This window comes from Populus trichocarpa, chromosome 10, assembly GCF_000002775.5.
Source record: "Populus trichocarpa isolate Nisqually-1 chromosome 10, P.trichocarpa_v4.1, whole genome shotgun sequence".
Lineage (NCBI taxonomy): Eukaryota > Viridiplantae > Streptophyta > Magnoliopsida > Malpighiales > Salicaceae > Populus > Populus trichocarpa.
Window position 1 is genome coordinate 18,530,528 of NC_037294.2, and position 17,396 is coordinate 18,547,923.

The 17,396-nt window shown below is 36.0% G+C and overlaps 3 protein-coding genes across 9 annotated transcripts; 1 reads left to right on the plus strand and 2 right to left on the minus strand.

Moving 5' to 3' along the window:
• The first annotated feature begins 2,223 nt into the window (after window positions 1–2,223).
• Window positions 2,224–6,205, plus strand: LOC7490329 (cation/H(+) antiporter 15). The gene is made up of 3 exons (XM_002315124.4): window positions 2,224–3,349; window positions 3,485–4,465; window positions 4,736–6,205. The coding sequence occupies exons 1-3, from the start codon at window positions 3,086–3,088 to the stop codon at window positions 6,017–6,019; spliced, it is 2,529 nt and encodes an 842-aa protein (XP_002315160.3). The 5' UTR covers window positions 2,224–3,085; the 3' UTR covers window positions 6,020–6,205.
• On the minus strand, window positions 4,641–9,751 carry LOC7490330 (DNA replication complex GINS protein PSF3). Of its 4 annotated transcripts, XR_002984069.2 has the most exons (8): window positions 9,297–9,751; window positions 9,049–9,179; window positions 8,877–8,945; window positions 8,657–8,757; window positions 8,111–8,203; window positions 6,768–6,904; window positions 6,464–6,623; window positions 4,641–5,971 (listed from the first exon to the last, which is right to left on the minus strand). XR_002984069.2 is itself a non-coding variant. In XM_052456112.1 (7 exons), exons 2-7 carry the CDS (start codon window positions 9,091–9,093, stop codon window positions 6,514–6,516), a joined length of 555 nt encoding a protein of 184 aa, XP_052312072.1. In that variant the 5' UTR covers window positions 9,094–9,179; window positions 9,442–9,751; the 3' UTR covers window positions 6,163–6,513. The 4 variants fall into 4 exon arrangements, 3 of the variants coding, with proteins under 3 accessions (XP_052312072.1, XP_052312071.1, XP_002316214.1); XM_052456112.1 differs by lacking the exon at window positions 4,641–5,971 and having other exon boundaries at window positions 6,163–6,623; window positions 9,442–9,751; XM_052456111.1 differs by lacking the exon at window positions 4,641–5,971 and having other exon boundaries at window positions 6,163–6,623; window positions 9,049–9,175.
• A 1,872-nt stretch (window positions 9,752–11,623) lies between these two features.
• LOC7474437 (GDSL esterase/lipase CPRD49) lies at window positions 11,624–17,384 on the minus strand. Of its 4 annotated transcripts, none has more exons than XM_052456674.1 (10): window positions 17,045–17,384; window positions 16,606–16,743; window positions 15,392–16,460; window positions 15,079–15,218; window positions 14,800–15,000; window positions 14,541–14,618; window positions 14,233–14,373; window positions 13,760–13,836; window positions 13,523–13,672; window positions 11,624–12,098 (listed from the first exon to the last, which is right to left on the minus strand). In XM_052456674.1, exons 4-10 carry the CDS (start codon window positions 15,145–15,147, stop codon window positions 11,885–11,887), a joined length of 930 nt encoding a protein of 309 aa, XP_052312634.1. In that variant the 5' UTR covers window positions 15,148–15,218; window positions 15,392–16,460; window positions 16,606–16,743; window positions 17,045–17,384; the 3' UTR covers window positions 11,624–11,884. The 4 variants fall into 4 exon arrangements, with proteins under 4 accessions (XP_052312634.1, XP_052312635.1, XP_024464968.1 ...); XM_052456675.1 differs by having other exon boundaries at window positions 15,392–15,784; window positions 16,276–16,743; XM_024609200.2 differs by having other exon boundaries at window positions 15,560–16,743.
• Between the last annotated feature and the right edge of the window lie 12 nt (window positions 17,385–17,396).

Here is a 17,396-nt window from a genome sequence, read left to right on the forward strand (position 1 = left end):
TCAAAGCGTCCATTCCATTTTCATCCATATTTGGGTGCAGCTCACCCCAAAAGGCCCAAATGCTTATTTTCATAGACCTCTCTACGCGCCACCCTAGTTTAAAACAGCCGATTAAAGGCTTTATTATTATTATTATTATCGAAAGTTCACCTAATAACCTAAAGAATATATCAAGACAAGCTTTCTCGGAACAGTTCAAAGCACCAGCTCTTCAGTTGCATATACTAGAAAAGAAGTTAAGGTAACAGGAAATCTTTCCCAAAATTTTAAGAAATAATATTTTTTTTATTTTTTAAAGTTTATTTTTGATTTCATAACATAAAAAGATCTAAAAATATTTTAAAAAATTAATTTGAAGCAAAATAAAAATTAAATTTTTGAAAAGGTGTTTTCTAACCACAAAAATAAAATGGACAAATTAGCACATACCCATTCCTTTCAGACCAAGATCTTATTGCATATACGTAGATAAGTGCTCGTCACGGATCATGTAAAAATTTTTCTAACATAAAAAAAAAATGTTTAGGTAACATCAATGTTTTTAAAAAAGTAAAAAAAATGTAACATTTGGATTACTGATTTAACATGGTTCAATAAACCTAGTTAATTTAACAATATAATTAAAAAAAAAACACTGTAAATAACACGAACAAAAAAAAAAGATAAAAATTAATCATAAAAATTATCATGTCAATATCATTCTTGGGGAGAGAAGAAAGAGAAACTTGTTGGAGACTTATTGTCACTCCGTCATGGACACTGCTCAATCATCATAAAGAGTTTAATGAGATAGTTAAAATGTCATTGTTAAAGGCTCCATGTTGGCACCAAAAGAGGTTGCACATGCTGTTAAAATAACGATCCAAAAGGCAAACTAAACAAAATATGAGTATCTTATGCTTATATTTAACCAATTAATTTAATATTAAATTTCTAAAAAAAACTGATTTAACAGAAAACGATAAAATAAAAAGACTCAAGATAACTTGGGTCATTATCAAAATTAGTAAAAAATCCTATAGAAAACAAATAAAAAATAACATAATCCAATTCCTATTAAATAAAATATCGAGGGATGAAACTGAAAAAACACGAGTTTAAAAAAAAAAAGGAAACCAAGCAAGCCCCCGCAAATTTTTTAAATTTGAGTTAGTTTTTTAAATTTGCAAGCCGTGAAATCTTAGACTTGAGCTCAATCAATAAATTCAGTTTTCAACAAATTCAATGCTGAAGCACGAAATCGGGGGAAAAAACAATTTTAAAAATTTTCAATGAAAAAAATAGTAATTAAAATAATAAAGATCAAATTGGTAGAAAAAAACTTAAAAAGAATGAAATTGCAAATAAAAAAATAAACTTTTGAAAAATCACCTCATATAAAACAGATATCAATTAAAGAAATGATGACAAAATCTTAAAGATAAAAGAATTGAAAAAGATTGAAATTAAAAAGAAAATTCAAATTTATAAATCATTTTAAATAAATAAAAAAAACACCAACTAAATATAAAGATATAACAAATTAAAGGGCTTTTTAAAAATTTTACAAGGCCAGCGCAGAAATCAAGGAGCAAAGAAGTAAAAAGAAAAAAAAAAAGGATTGCTTGCGCTCAACCAAAGATTCATTTGGAGAACACGTCGCGCCAAGACATATTAGAAGTCGAGACGAATCAAACATCGTCCTGAAAGCCATCGAATGGCCACTGCACAACATCTCACATACCGCCCAAAAGACGTGAAGACAATCAACAAGCGCTAACCAAGTATTTTTTTAAATAATATTTATATTAAATCAATTATCATATATCCCTCGACAAACTAGATTGTTATAAAAATAAAATAAAATCATTCACTGTTTAAAAAATTAAAAAAACGTAAAGCACATAGAGCTAGATTTTAAAAAAAATTGCTTTTATAGATGATTAAATAATTTTACTGTAAAAACAAAAAAATAGTATGTAAAAACCTTCTTTGCCGCCTCACATGTCATAATGCACACACTAAGTAAAAACCTCTCATCGTCTTTTATTCATTAAAATAAAAATGCCTTCACTGATAAATCATTTGATATGTATTTGGGTGGTGTTGATTCAAATTCCAGTTTCATTACCAGTTCATCATAAAAAAAACTAACACTCAAGAATGTTGCAAATCTTACAAGGATGCTGTATATCTTTTCTTCATTGAAAAGGTAGTGAAACTTTCTCAGTCTTTAAATTTTAGTTTTTTCAAATGAAATCGAATCCTTTTGTTATTAGATTAAAAATGAATATGAATACTGTTAAGAATTGTGTGGGTTATGATTTTAGGCTCCTATAAATGCTAACATGATAGCCACGGCCTCTTTGTGCACGCCTCTGTGCAAAGCCACCAGCAACTAACGAAACCACCATCCATGGCAGCCAACGAACTTTCCCTTCTCCACCAGACCACACCAGCAGCTCTCTCTCTCTCTCTCTCTCTCTCTCTCCTGTCGGCAGCCTTTTCTTGCATCAGTTTTTAAAGAGAAAGAAAGGGTTTCCTTTTCTCCTGTCGGCCCACAGTCCTTTTCTAATCTTTAAATTTTCTCTTAATTTCCTATAGAATTCAAATCTCAATCTCCACCTTTTTCAAACGGATTCACGAAAGCTTCTGTTGTTTTGTTGTTCGAATTGAAAATACAATAGAATTTGGTAAGAAAAAAATTGCTGTCAAAGGGACTGGGTCAAGGGATTTAGAGATTGATATCCCATAAGTTCAGCCATAATAAAGGCAGACACAAAAATGTCCCCAAGAAACTCAAAGAAGCCAGGTAAGCAGATAACAATTTTGGGTTTGGATCGTAACGTCTAACACCATATAAGCTGTGTTCTTGAGATGGCACATTAACTGTAATTTTTATGGTTATAACTAACTCTATCATCTATATTAAGCCCTGCACGCAGCAGCAACAGAGAGCACTTTGTACAGAAAAAGAAGAAACAACATTCATATAGAAAAATTCTTTTTATTTCCTCTCTTATTTATTCCCCTCTGAATTTTTACAAGAGAGACCGTAGCCGAGGTTGCCATATTGTTGCCTTGATTGCCGACCGAGAGGGCAAGGATGCAAGGCAGTGACAAAGCAGAACTAAAATATACAGCTACGGAAATATATTTTAATGGTTATACAATAACCGCAAACCTGTCTTCAGGTGCACTTAATGTATGTAGTTATGAGGCCGTGAGCAATTCAACTACCCTTCGGAAATTTTCGAACCCCTTTCTAGATGCTACCCCATTCGTCACAAACCTATGCTCAGCGATACTGCTGATTCAATTGCTCTTCCTTCTCTTCCATCGTTTGCCTCGTTTCTTCTCCGAGTTGATTGTAAGCATCCTGTACACTAATTGATCTTGGATATTCTTTCCTTTTTCTTATGCTTTACAATTACTTGAATCTTGTTAATTTATGTACTGCACGAGATGAACAAATAGAGTAATTTTGTGTTGTTTTGGATGTTAGACTGGTCTACTAATGGGTCCTATGGTGCTCGGAGCAAACGCGCTTTTTTCAGAATACACTCATCCTGTGAGACAAACTGGAGCGACAGAGACTTTAACAAATTTGGGAGTCATTTACTACATGTTTCTCGTGGGTTTACAGATGGACCTAACCACAATAAGAAGAATCAGTAAAGGTGCATGGGGCAATGCTTTGTTTGGAATTCTATTACCCTTAGGCATGGGAGCAGGTTTATTTCACCTACTACCTGGAAAAACCCACTTTGAGAATCCTCTTGGTGCCTGGTTTTGGTCTGTTGCCCTCACAGTCACAAGCTTCCCGGATCTTGCTCAGATCCTTTCAGACCTGAAGCTTCTACGAACAGAAGTTGGACAAATGGCCATATCCTCAGCTTTTGTTAGTGACATCGCATCTTGGAGTTTTCTTGTTGTGACAATAACAGTTAGTAATGGGAAAACCCGTGCCTTCATCCTCCCGACCGTTGCCTTCATATTATTTTGTTGGTTTGTGTTACGTCCGGTTCTTTCGCAGATTATTGACAAAGATTCCTCAAAAGGAGGCAACTACAGTGACCTTTGTATATACTCTATTCTTACTGGGGTGGTCGTTTGTGGATTCATCACAGACGCTTGTGGTTCTCACTCTATGATCGGAGCTTTTATGTTTGGACTTATTATACCTGATGGAGAGCTTGGAATGATGATTATGGAGAAACTTGAAGACTTTGTGCCAGGAATCATGCTTCCTGCCTTTTTTGTGCTTACTGGGACTAGATGCAATATTCTTGCTATGTTTTACAACATTAATCCTTTCGCGGTTCTGGGAATTCTAGTCTTAGCTTGCTTAGCCAAGATTATAAGCGGTTTCTTGGTTGCCATGTACTATGGCATGCCAGTTCGTGAAGGTGTCGCCCTTGGAGTTCTTATGAACGCCAAAGGGGTTTTGGCTTTGATTATTCTTAATGTTGGTAGAGACATAAAGGTACAATCACTACTTCATCAACTTGAGTTCGTGTTGAATCACCATCACCATGTAAGATAGCATGTCATGTCACTGACAATTAAAAATTAAAAATAGAAGCCTGCCTTGATATCCTGACGTTGGCTTCCAACGTGATTAGTTCTTAGGTATCAAATATCTGTGTAACAAATAATAATGAAAAAGAATAGGAAACTTTAATTCACCCTCAACTTGAATAGTTCGATTTTTATTTTATCCTCTAATTTTCTTGCAACTTGTTTTTACATGCAGGCTGTGGATAACCAACCGTTTACTATAATGGTGATGACAATTTTACTCATGACGATTCTTGTAAAACCGATCCCCCTTTGGGCTTGTAAGACTACCAAGCATTTCAGGAAATACAAACTCCGGACCTTGCAAGAAAGCAAACCTAACTCAGAACTACGAATACTTGCATGCATTCATACTACTCGCAACCTATCAGGAATACTCAACCTCCTTGAACTGTCTAATTCAACCGAGAAATCACCAATTTGTGTATTTGCTGCGTGTCTAGTAGGTCTGAGTGGACGGACTAATGCCATGCTAATCGTTCACGATGAGAATCGTAATTCCAGTGGCCAAAACTACCCCCCCGCCCGTGGGAGATCAGATGCCGACCAAATCATCAGCACCTTGGAGAACTACGAAAGAAGAAACCAGTCAATGTCCTTTCTGCCACTGACAGTTGTATCTCCTTACACCTCCATGCACGAGGATATCCATAACCTTGCTGAGGACAAACGCGTGACTTTCATCCTAATTCCATTTCACAAACAATCTGGTGCAGAAGGGATGCAACAAGAGAACTCTTCTATCAGACTAGTAACCCAAAATCTACTAACAAAAGCTCCATGCTCTGTGGGGATATTTATTGATCGAGGCCTCAGTTTGAAGATTTATAACGAGGGTAGCCATCGCAGAGAAAAGCTAAATTTTGCCATGTTTTATACTGGGGGACATGACGATCGTGAGGCCTTAACTTATGCTTGCAGGATGGCAGGGTCTCTGAATGTGAGTTTAAAAGTTGTACGATTTCTTCCAGGTAAAGAAGCAATAGAAATGATGGATATGGAAGAGGAAGTGGAGGGTGAAAATCAAAGATTTGTTGATGATATGTACCTGAATGAGTTACGATTTATGACAATGTGCAATCCATCTGCAACTTGGGTGGATAAGTCGGTAAATAGCGGGGATGAAATTATCATCGCAGCAAAAGATCTAGCTGATGAATATGATCTATATATTGTGGGGAGGGGTCAGGGAATGATAAAGCCATTTGCTTTGGGGCTATCGGAGTGGAGTAACTGTGAAGAGCTTGGGCCACTAGGAGATGCATTATCAACATCTGACTTCGCACAACACGCATCGATTCTTGTAGTCCAACAACATTCTGTTTCAACCATGAAAAACAAGGGCATGCCGCAGCATCAAGAGAAAGCTGGACTTGAAACTTGGAAATCTCCTTTGAGTAGTCGTGACCTTCTGAACATTGTAAATCACAGAAAGAAGACAGATGAAGAGGATGATTAAATGGGAGGCTTATAGCATATCATGTAGCCAAATTCAAATGGTATAAGATCTTATGTAGAAGTTCTGCCTACATCGATCACATTAAGTTTTTGGTTGATTGTTTTGGGCTAAAAAGAAATGGATGTACAGTTGAGCATGGATAATTTTTCTAAATCATGCAATTAAAGATAGAATGTATTGCATCAACTCAATTACCATGGCAACACGCAAACAATCAGTTTCCATGTTTAATTAATTGCTACTGTGCAATTGCATCAACACCCCAAACAGCCTTGGCCCCAATTTCCTCTAGGGCTTAATATCAAGCTAAAATTATCAGGAGGAAAGTGAAACTGAAGAACGAACTATAATAGTACCCGGACATGTTTTTTTTTTTTTAATATATTTCTTGTGCTAGAATGCACACATCATGCATAAATCTCAAGGCAAGGACCGAGACATAACTGCAGCTTGGTTGTTTGAATTGAGAGTGTTGGCAGGGTAGCAATGAGCAACTACTCAGCTGGTTTTCTCTTCCTCCCGAGAATTGAAGCTCTCTGCAATCTGGGGCCACCCATCCGCCATTTCTTAAAGGCTGCCATGGATGATTGAGCTGCTTCATACACTAAGCATGTAGAGAAATAAATGAAGGTTAATGCAACATAAATGTAAGGTTGCTTTCATGAAGAGAAATAAAAGAATGTTATTGCAACATAAATGTGAGGCATGAAAGCAGAAATATATGCTTAAACAAGTAAGAGAATCTCACAAGAAGTTTCTTCTCTAGTTAGGTGCGTCAGAAATTTGGAAGCTGTGGCAAATGCTGTGGTGTGTGCCTTGTGTAGGATTTCCTTATACCTGATTCGAAATGCATATGGGAGCAACAATCCAATGGTTTTATCACACCTGAGGATCATTATGAATAACCAAATAAGTCCTTATAAAGAGAAGGTAAAAAGCTTAGTGAGAATCAATTTGTCAGCCAAAGGAAGGATTGCTGGTGTAGGTGCAAATTTAATGTTAATAGGTACGAATGACAGCATCACTTATCAATTGTGCAGGCTTGCCACTAACAAGACAAAAACACACAATCTAATTTCATTGTAGCAGACAAAATCACAGCAATTATGCAAAGGTAAATTTGGATGTAGCATTGATAAAGAGTGCCAAGCACAACCTTCACAACTTATAAACTCAACAACAGTACAGTTTATGTCTAAGCCTTGAGGTTCGACCAAAAAGTAAAAGGGCCCATGATAGATTGTGAAGCACCCTTTCACAACATACAAACTTCTCAAAGCTAAAAAGGAAATCAGAACACATGGAACGAAGTTATTCATTTTCACATTTTACTTCTCCCATTGTTTTCTTTCTATGGCAAGATAAGGGCCTTTAATTGATCCCTTGACTTGAGAATGAAAACTTGATAGGATTTGCTTTTAGATTTCAGGTGCACTGACATCTGCCATCAAACGAAACCTAGATAGAACTTGGCAACCTAGAACTACTAACAGAAAACATGTATAAGGCTGAAAAAGAATGTCATACTCGTACAAATATTTTCTTTAAATGGGGCTAATGAAGTGGACAAGATAAACATTATTCAATCCATGACTGGTTCAGGTGGGTGGTAAAATGATATTCTCCTGTTACAGTACTGAAGATATCCTAATTCTTTTTCGAAGATATCCTAAAGTTAAAAGATTTTCATAATTCTTCTGGTTGTTTGCCAAACTTCTTGATCTGACATAGAAGATGCCCAAATTTGATTTTTTATACTTAAAACCACCAATCCAATTTTGGATTTCATGATGTGTTAGTTTGTATCTAACAAATAATTGGATTGATTTGGAATTGTCAATGTAATAAAAAGACTGACAAAGTCAAAAGGTTAAGGTGTCACACAGTCAAGGTCATCAAATATTGAATGCATTGAGCTGCCTATTTCCCGCTCCAAATTGAGAAAGCACCACTCAGTGACAATGCTTCACAGGTTGGATACCATTTTAGGCAGGTAGTCTTGTGTGGCAGTCCAACAAAAGGCACTCAAAGAACACATCGCAATGACTGTTATATACACACATGAACGGATGGGCAGGCAAAGAGACTCACAGTGGGGCTAGCTTGCATCCGAATTCATAAAAGTAAGGGCAGCGGGATCTCAGGTCCACACATGCAGCATCTGCCTGGATTTCCAGCCTTGTTCTGGTGAGGACAACAACAACAAAAAAAACTAGCTATGAGACATAAAAGAACCACACAAGTAAATGGCTGTTGGATGACAGCATAAATGAACGATTCTCTATACTTGTACACATTTGATGATTCTTTGGGGACTCAACTATCATACCAAGCAATTAATTTGACTAACTCCTAGAAGTGAAATCAACTCTCTAAAATCAAGGAGGGGAAAGCCATCCATAGAGGACTTGAGCAGAGTTTCTTGAGATATGACTCTATGGAACTACATTTACATTCAAGCTGCAACAACAGTAACATACATAATTTCAAAAAGAAAATTACCAGCCTTAAGAGATACAACCAGACCTCTCAACTACAAATAGAAAGCAGCCTGTATGAAAAATGGATCTCCCACTAACTTACTTGATAATGTGAAATAAAAAAAAGATTCAGTTTGAGCAAGTAAGCTATCATTACTTCTGATTAAAACAGGCTGGGACACTTATCGATACTGCTTGCCTCATGTGCAATTCACGAGCAAGCCAGAAAGGTAGCTCTGTCTTTGAACCTTGTTCAACCTGAGTTTTAATTAACACATGGAAAACAAAGTGTGAGTATCTCAAAGAAAAAGAAAAAGAAAAAACAGTAATTTGACTCATTAGTTCTCTTTCCGATGCTATTTTTACTTAAATCTTACATGTCCTTTTTCGGTGCTTTCATCGATTTTCACTCCATTTATAGCCTTTTGAAACACAACCGGGACAAACTGCAAGCCATAACACACATGCGCGGCACAGAAAATTAGTTATGTTAGAATTGGGAAATTCAGGCGTTAAAATGTAAGATCAAGATTAAATGATATTTCTCACCTCTTCCTCCGCGAGAATATCATCGATTTCATTGTAATTTGCCATTCAGTTTATCGGTTTTGTATCTTCTCTATGATTTCTCCAATACAGAAATAATTTCCGAGTATTTACACGATGCAATTACTTCCTGGCTACAAATTAAACGACGAGCAATATAATTAAAAAAAATACTCCATAAATAACAAGAAACTTTTTTTTCAATCAGCAAATAATCCTGCTTGTCAGTAACCAAAGAAAATAGAGTTGACCTCATAATTAATATTTGGAGGAGCCGTACATTCCACGTGCCATCAAAATCTAAGCAGTTGCCCGGACAATTTCTTGCTTTGTTTCCGGTCAGATTAAGAAAACGAATGGAAAAAACTTCCTAGAAAAAATAAAAAAAAAGAATACCTGAATTTTATTCCGGTTTGAAAAAGCTCCAATCTGTAAATAGAAGAAAACCTAGTTTGAGAAAATGCCTAATTCTACGGAGTGATATGTTTGCTTCAAAGGAGAAAGGTAGAGTTATGAAGAAAATAAAATAGTAAAGAAATTCGGGGCCAGAAAAAAGATTTTAAGAGAAATTGCCTAGGAGATTTCTGCTTTCGGCTTTTATTTTCTCTTGAGAGCGCGAAGGATACGATGTTCAGAGAGGAGGGAAACTTGAAAACGTTAAAATTAGGTAGGGTTTCTATGTAAACAGGTGTAGGATATTACGGTGTTTGTCAATCAGAGGCCGTTCTAGTTTTGGATCAGAGATCCACTGAAATTAATGGGTGTTGAATTTTAATGGCCGTGGATACCCCCACGGTTCGAGAAATTCGTCATTTTTAAACTCTACCGTTTAAAAATTATAATTGGCCGCTTTAACTAAACATAGAGTGTGTTTAATGTTGCGGTAGCTATTGTAGTTGTGGTTTGAAAAAAGTTGTTTTATAAAATGTATTTTTAGTTGAGGTTGATTTGAAAAAATAGGTGTTTGGTTAAAACTGTGGTTGAAATTGAGGTTAAAAAAAAAGTAGTTTAATGTGTTTGGTTAAGAATGCTTTTGAAATTGAGGTTATAAAATAATTTTAAATATATATATATATTAATATTAATAATTTTTAATTTAAATATTATATATTTAACTACTGCTATTACATTATGAAATGAATAATACTTAATATAAAATATTTTTTATTGTTTTATTAAATTATCTACAATTCCATCACGTATGAAATACATCCGACAACATCACGTATGAAAGACTACAGTTGCATTGGTTTCGTAAGTACACAACATCAGGTAAAATATTATCATAAATAAAATTGGGATTGCGATCAAATTCTACAAATATTACATCATCAAGCGATCTCATTCTAATTTATATAGTGTTATTGAATAATGTGAAACACTAGTTTTTCGAATAAAATACAATTAAAAATAAATATTTTTTTTTACTGGATCGGACCTGGTTCAATGTATTTTTATAGCTTTGAACCGGGTCCAATATCTACTGTTCACGTGAACAGTGGATAGTTTACTCTCCACAGGAGAAGAACACAGGAGAAGAATGCGGGAGAAGCAGATAAAACTTGCTTCTCATAAACTGAGTTTCGACCTCAGTTTTTAGATGGGATCTATATAAAAAAAAGTCTGGTTCACAATAACCAAACACTAATTTTTAATATTTGCTTTCAACTGCTGCCACTGCCACATTACCAAACAGGGATGATGCCAGAAAAAGCGGGTTTGCTATGGTTATTGAAGCCATTACTGTGATTATAATGCCTTGGAAATTAAAAAATAATAAAATAGTATTTAGGACGTAATAAATGTAAATATTTATTAATTTGCAGTCGTTTATAATTTACTGTGATTATAATGCCTTGGAAATTAAAAAATAATAAAACCATTACTGTGATTATAATGCCTTGGAAATTAAAAAATAATAAAATAGTATTTAGGACGTAATAAATGTAAATATTTATTAATTTGCAGTCGTTTATAATTTACTTTTTATTATTTAAGCAATATCTTTTTTATCTTCTAGAGTGACAATTGTTTTATAATAAAATTATATTTAATTATTCGTAACCATCATTATTATAAAGTAATTAGTTAAAATACAAAAAGATAAAATAATTTTCTTTAAAATTCATCTTATGTATCTATTTAACAGCTCGAATGATTTACTTGTCACGGGATGATTAATTAAGTTATTGAGTAATAAAATAAGTTATTACGTTATAATAAATAAGAATGTTTAATAGTTTATAATTTGAAGACGGGGAGATTACAGTGCCTTGAAGTGACCATACCAAGTCAAGGTGATAAGCATCTCTATAGTTTTGAAACCCGATCCAGCTTGATAAATTAATCAAAACCTGACTGACCCGGATCTAGAACCAAACTAAGTTGATAAAAAAATAAAACAAGTCATGATCCAGTGTAACCCAATAACCCGACAAAACCCGGTTGCAACCCGTTGACTTTTGTTTTTTTACTAAAACGACGCCGTTTTGAATTTTTTTTAAAATAGAGGTTGACCCGATAACCTGGTCAAAACCCAGAACCCGGGCCTTGGACCGGACCGGGTTTAAAAACTATAAGCATCATTAATTCTATCCTTCAGATTAATTAGGATTTTGGATAGGATTATATGTTGCTACCAGAACCTATGGCTATACAAGGAACAATTCGATTAAAAATAAATGGAGTTCAACAACATCAGTTGACAAGAGTGAGCTGTACTATAATTATCTCACTCTAGGCTAATTATTTTTTGCACGGGCTCTGGTAGGAGAAGCTTGTTTTCTTCGATTTGTAGTTGCGGCTCTGGCATTTAAAAGAGTGAAGATAGCTTTGCAACCTAGTCCCACTGAACCTCCCTGTGAAAAGTCCACTCAGAGGGGTTTAGAGTTCGTTTCCCATCAGCAGTAACAAGATAGTAAGGTGAATCCTCTGAAAATTCAGTGGGCATGGACTTCCAATGAAGAGATGGAACCCACTCAGCTTCCCTCAGCACCTTCAAGATCTCCTCCACAACTATTTTGCTTCCCTCTGCAGATAAATGAACGCCATCTCTGGAAAAAAGTGAAGGGAAGAACTTTAAAATTGAAGGTCGAAATGTATGTTACTTTCAGTTTAAGTCAACCACTGACATTCAATTCACATTTTTTATGATTGCTGTCGTAGTAAAAGGAGAAGACAACACGGCAATCTTAAATCATTCGGATACATACTTCCCCAATGGAACCTAACATTAGCCAGTAAAAATTGTGACAGAGGAAACATCTAGTGATTTACGAGCTGAATTAACCAACACAGCCTGCCTGCCGTGGAGATTGAAGGGGAGAGAGCATATATGCATCGTAGATTAATTAATCCACGTAGACCTGAGTCCACAGAGCAGATTCTGGGTTGTGCACAAAGAAAGACAAATGCTAAAAATACAACTAAACTGTAAAAATACCCCTGAATTATTGATCGTTTTGATTGACACCCCTATCATTCTTTTTTTCTTTTGATTTTAATTTATGAACTAGGAAGTGTTTGGATTAGGATCACCGTTCACCGCCAAAACTCCACTGTTCTGACCACCAAATCAACCACCAGAATGACTATTTCAAACTCCCAAACAAAATTTCAATATCAAAAACCATTTTTAAAACCAAATAAAAAAAACTTTGAACCCTTATAAAACTAGAATTTGGTGATGGTTGGGTTTAATATTTGCATGTATGAACTTGCATCAACTGAAACTTTCATTTGATGGTGGTCTGGTCTCGCTGCCAGTAGCAGTCGGAACCTAACAGGAGGGGGTGCTTATAATCAAAGGAAAAAACTATAGGGGTTCTCAATAAGCAGTTCAAGGGGTCTTGACATGTTTTAGCCCAAAAAAGACCATCTGATATAGCAGCATAAACTAACCCACCAAAGCTGGCTAAGGATATCTTTCTATCATGGGAAAGAAAACACATTGATGGCCTAACTTATCCTGGCAATGCAAAAACTGAAAGTGGGGATCATCCATCTGGTTTTTGCAGATTAAATAAGAAAGGAGTCTCTAAATTGCACAAGTATGAAAAGTAAAAATGCATATCTGCAACCCATGAGTTCGTGTAGTCAAATGATACCGTACCCTACTGCAATTCTGTGCAGACAAGTAATTGAAATTTCAGCTTGATGTCTTTACTCTTATCCTAAGATAAGAGCAATTATCCTTATAACCACAAAAATCAACAATCAAAAGAGTTGTATCCAAATAAAACAAAAAAAGCAAACTACCAATGGTTTGGAAGCTTTTCTACCTGCACGTACAAAATTAAGAGAAAAGGAAACTAAGGCTTATCAATAATTGCGTGTGAGAAAAATACGTTCACATCTAAGTATCATGCAGAAAATACAGACATGATGATACACGAGGGAGACCACGAAAAAATACATAAGACAACATACACTTGTGAACCTCGATCATGTTTGCAAAAGCAAGATACAGAAAACTTACGTAAAGCAAGCTTTTGTCCAATCATCTCTTTTTTGAAAGGCAGAGAAAAGATCAACAACCTCCACGCCCATTTCCTGGCATAGTTTTATGCAAGCATTGGAATAATTTTGGCACAGCTCATTTGTTCGTATCAATTCACTGAAAATTCCACTGAATTTAGAAAAACATGTGGTTCAGAATTTCTATGATCAGAAAGAGAGAAGAAAAGAAGAAGATAGAAGTGATGTATCAGAGCACCTTAAGCCTGAACCAACTCTGGTCTCATCAACAGGAGGACAACTCAGAAAAATGATGCGTGTTGTATCTGAAAGGCTCTGATTTTCAAATATATTGCGTTAGAATAGACATCAAACCTCATTCTCTGAAGAGCTCAGGGTCAGAATACAAGATATACAAGATGAAAGAAAATTGAACATAGTCCAGCAATCAGGAATTGAATAAAAAAAAGTACTCGAGCTTTTGAAGGCATTCAGGAGCAGCATAAGAACAACATTTTCCATCTGAATCCTCATCGCAACCATAAAAACCTCCCAGTTTTTTGTTCCCCTCAAAAACTAAAGTTTACCATAATTCTTATCTAACGACTCAAGGAGAAAGAATGTTTTAATTTCCTTACATCTAATTAGGGTTGTTTCATTCATATAACGGATGTGCATCAACCATGATCTATTTGTGTAGTGAGATTGTATATTTAAGAATCAGGAGAAGACCTTGAGATGAATTGCAATCTTTCTCATGTTCTCGATGTATTCATTAAGTGGTACATGAGGGCCCAGGCCAGACGAGTGAGGCCCCATCGAATCATTACCACCAAAATAAACTATCACCAGAGATGGTTGCACAGGAGCTTCCTACAATACATGAAAAATAATCAATGTCACTAGCACAGAGACGCGTTTCCTCAAATAGATCTTACAGTGAGCCCATTTAAAATGATGAAACTTTCACTAGCTTCCTCTGTAATGATCAGTTTTCATGTGTGATCTGCTCCTAAAAAATTAGCACATTGATATAATACCTTTGGAAAAACTTGATCGAGAACCTGGATAGCACGCCGCGAGTTCCATCCATAGTACCCTCGCAACAATATGTCTGCCTGCAACACAATAAGATTAACCTAATCAGACGCCGAGAATGGCAATTTGATTCACTTGACGGCCAAAACAGTGACATAAATATCAACTAGGGCAAATCTTTTCACTTCAATCTCTATGTAATTTAGAAACAAGTCAAGCAACATTTAAAAGAGCATGTTAAATCAAGAGAGTAATAAATACTTTGCGAGAGTAGATATCGGAGAGGACGGAACCCCAACCGCCATGGCTGAAGCAGAGTTGTACAATGGACGATCCAAAGAAAACGAATTGCGGTCTACTCGGTCCCACCATTTTCTCTGGCGTGAAAAATCTGTTTTTCGTTTTCTTTTTTCTTTGAACACAAAACTCTTTTTTCTCTCTCTCTCTGCTTGGCTGTGAGTACTGAAATGGTAGCAGCTCGACACTACATTATCATCGAAGGAGGGAGGATAGAGAAAAGCGTGAGAATCGAGGACTTACGGCTTTTATTGCCCAATTGCATGAACCCTCCTCTGCCTCCTCCTCATTAAAATAGGTGTACAGGTCCATCACGTACTTGTTCCGTAACAGTGGCAAGTGTCTCTCTCTTCATTGATTTCTTCCCTCCAATTTTGCGAGTTCTGTTCATTCCCTTCCCCCCACAAATTAAAACTCGAAATATAAAATAACCCTATACGATATTTCCACTGAAATAATTACCTGTCTTTGTAAAGAAAACAACAGTAATAAACAAGAAATAAAAAAATAATAATATATTTATTGTGAAATAAAAAGAATATTAAAAACTTCATACCTTTACTGTCAAAATAAAATCATTGATGATGAGTTCATGATGATAGGATTTTCATCGATGAATCCCAGACTATATTCTTGTATTAATTAACTACCCACGAAAACTTACAACTACATAATATATAGTTGCTGTTTACTATAAAATGGCAAAAGGCGAGTATATTCCCACCTACTCGCGAGAAATTAGACGAGAAACATTTATGTGCGCCGAAGAAGTAACGGGTGTGAATAGCCCAGCACCAAACAACACCAACCATTTATGTCTTCCCCATTAATGAAATGCAATAGTTGCTACTGCAACTTGGACAGCCCACCATCCCCACCACGATGCCCATCCGGATGTTGACTCTACTTGCCTTGGGCAAACTTTCACTAATTTCATCAACCAACCCATCTGCACATGCAATCCATGGAAATTTCAATTAACAATAGCTCTTCAAGACCATGAACAGCCACTTACAACAGATAGAAGAAAGGGATGCCTGCACACTTGAAAAGGAAAAAAAATGCACATCTCATATAAAACCAAATTTCGAGTGCACATGGTCATTTATCATGCATAATTAATAAGCTGGATCTCCGAAAAGTGATCTTAGTATCAAATACATGAACAAATATCTGAACAAGTACATGGTTAACCATCTATCCACGATGCTACCTGTAAGCAAAAAAGAAGGGAAAACCCTATGTAGGGTATTCACAAATCAATTCCACAGTGGGACGATCTGCAGTGGCAGTATCTGTCATGAACAATGTGCTGATAAAATTAAATAGAGGTTAAAAGACAAACCCCACAAGTTATTTCCTGCATGTACGTATATGAAAACTTAATTCCACCAAACACGTACAAAACTTGTTTTCAGTTAAAGGGACAGCAATGAATACCCTCACAGACAACTTTTGGCCATCATGTGTTCGAGCTACATGAACAATAAACTTATCAATGGTGGCCACAAGGTGTCTCTTCAAGCTCTTTCTTGAAAACCTCACACGCTTGATCATACGAAGAAATTTGTTCTCAGCATTGACTCCCTCATTGTCTGAACGGACTCACCAGGTACTAAATATTCCTGTATGGACAATAAACTTATCATCTAATACCACTCAACTGATTAATTACTCAACGGCCAAATAACCCATCTCACACATTGACTTGACAGAACAGATATAGAATTTGATTTCATGCATGCTTAAGGAAGCAGACTGAAAGCACACCGGCTGCCCAGGGTGTTGTTACCCAAGCTTAATATATACTCCACAGTTTTTGAAGTTTTCCAGTGGACCTTGAGTGAACTACATGTTTAACTTTCTCCCCTCAACACTTCCTCCGGACAACCAGCGAGTATTCAAAACCTATCAACAAAACAAAATACAGACACCATTATAAATTCACCTCAACAATTCTCAATATTCAACACATAAATGTTTCACAAATTTAAAATTTCCTAAGATATCTAAAAAATGCTCATGTATATCACTGCTTATAATATTTACAATTATAAATTATCCAAACAAAAGCTTCACCGATCACAAATATAAAAAGTCTAGCGCTAAGTGCAAAATCTAAGCCAAAAATTGAGAATTTAAAGAGTGAATCGTGTTTCTGTGGATCGGCGATGAAGGAAAGAGAATTTTAGTTTGAAGACATGCATACCAAAGGCAATAGAGGGGGTTTGGGCAGTGACGGTGTCTAGATAGAGGCGGACAGGAACGGCGGTGCAGAGCTTCAGAGCAGTCTCTGGGTCCTCGGAAGAGGCCACGGTGGCTGCCACCGCGAGCTTCCCTCGGGTGCGCCACAAGGATCTCGTGGCCATACTCCCTAAGTTTTTGTAGGTTCGAGAGAAAATGGAATTACTAATAGAACACAAGGTCCCGGCAACCAACGACTCTCATGGTACAGCTAGATAAAAATGTAAAAAAAAGAAGAAGCTAAACAAGCCCCCTCTTACGGTCACCTGAACAGAATCTTAACCATTGACTAGCAACTTCGGAAATATCCTCCTCCA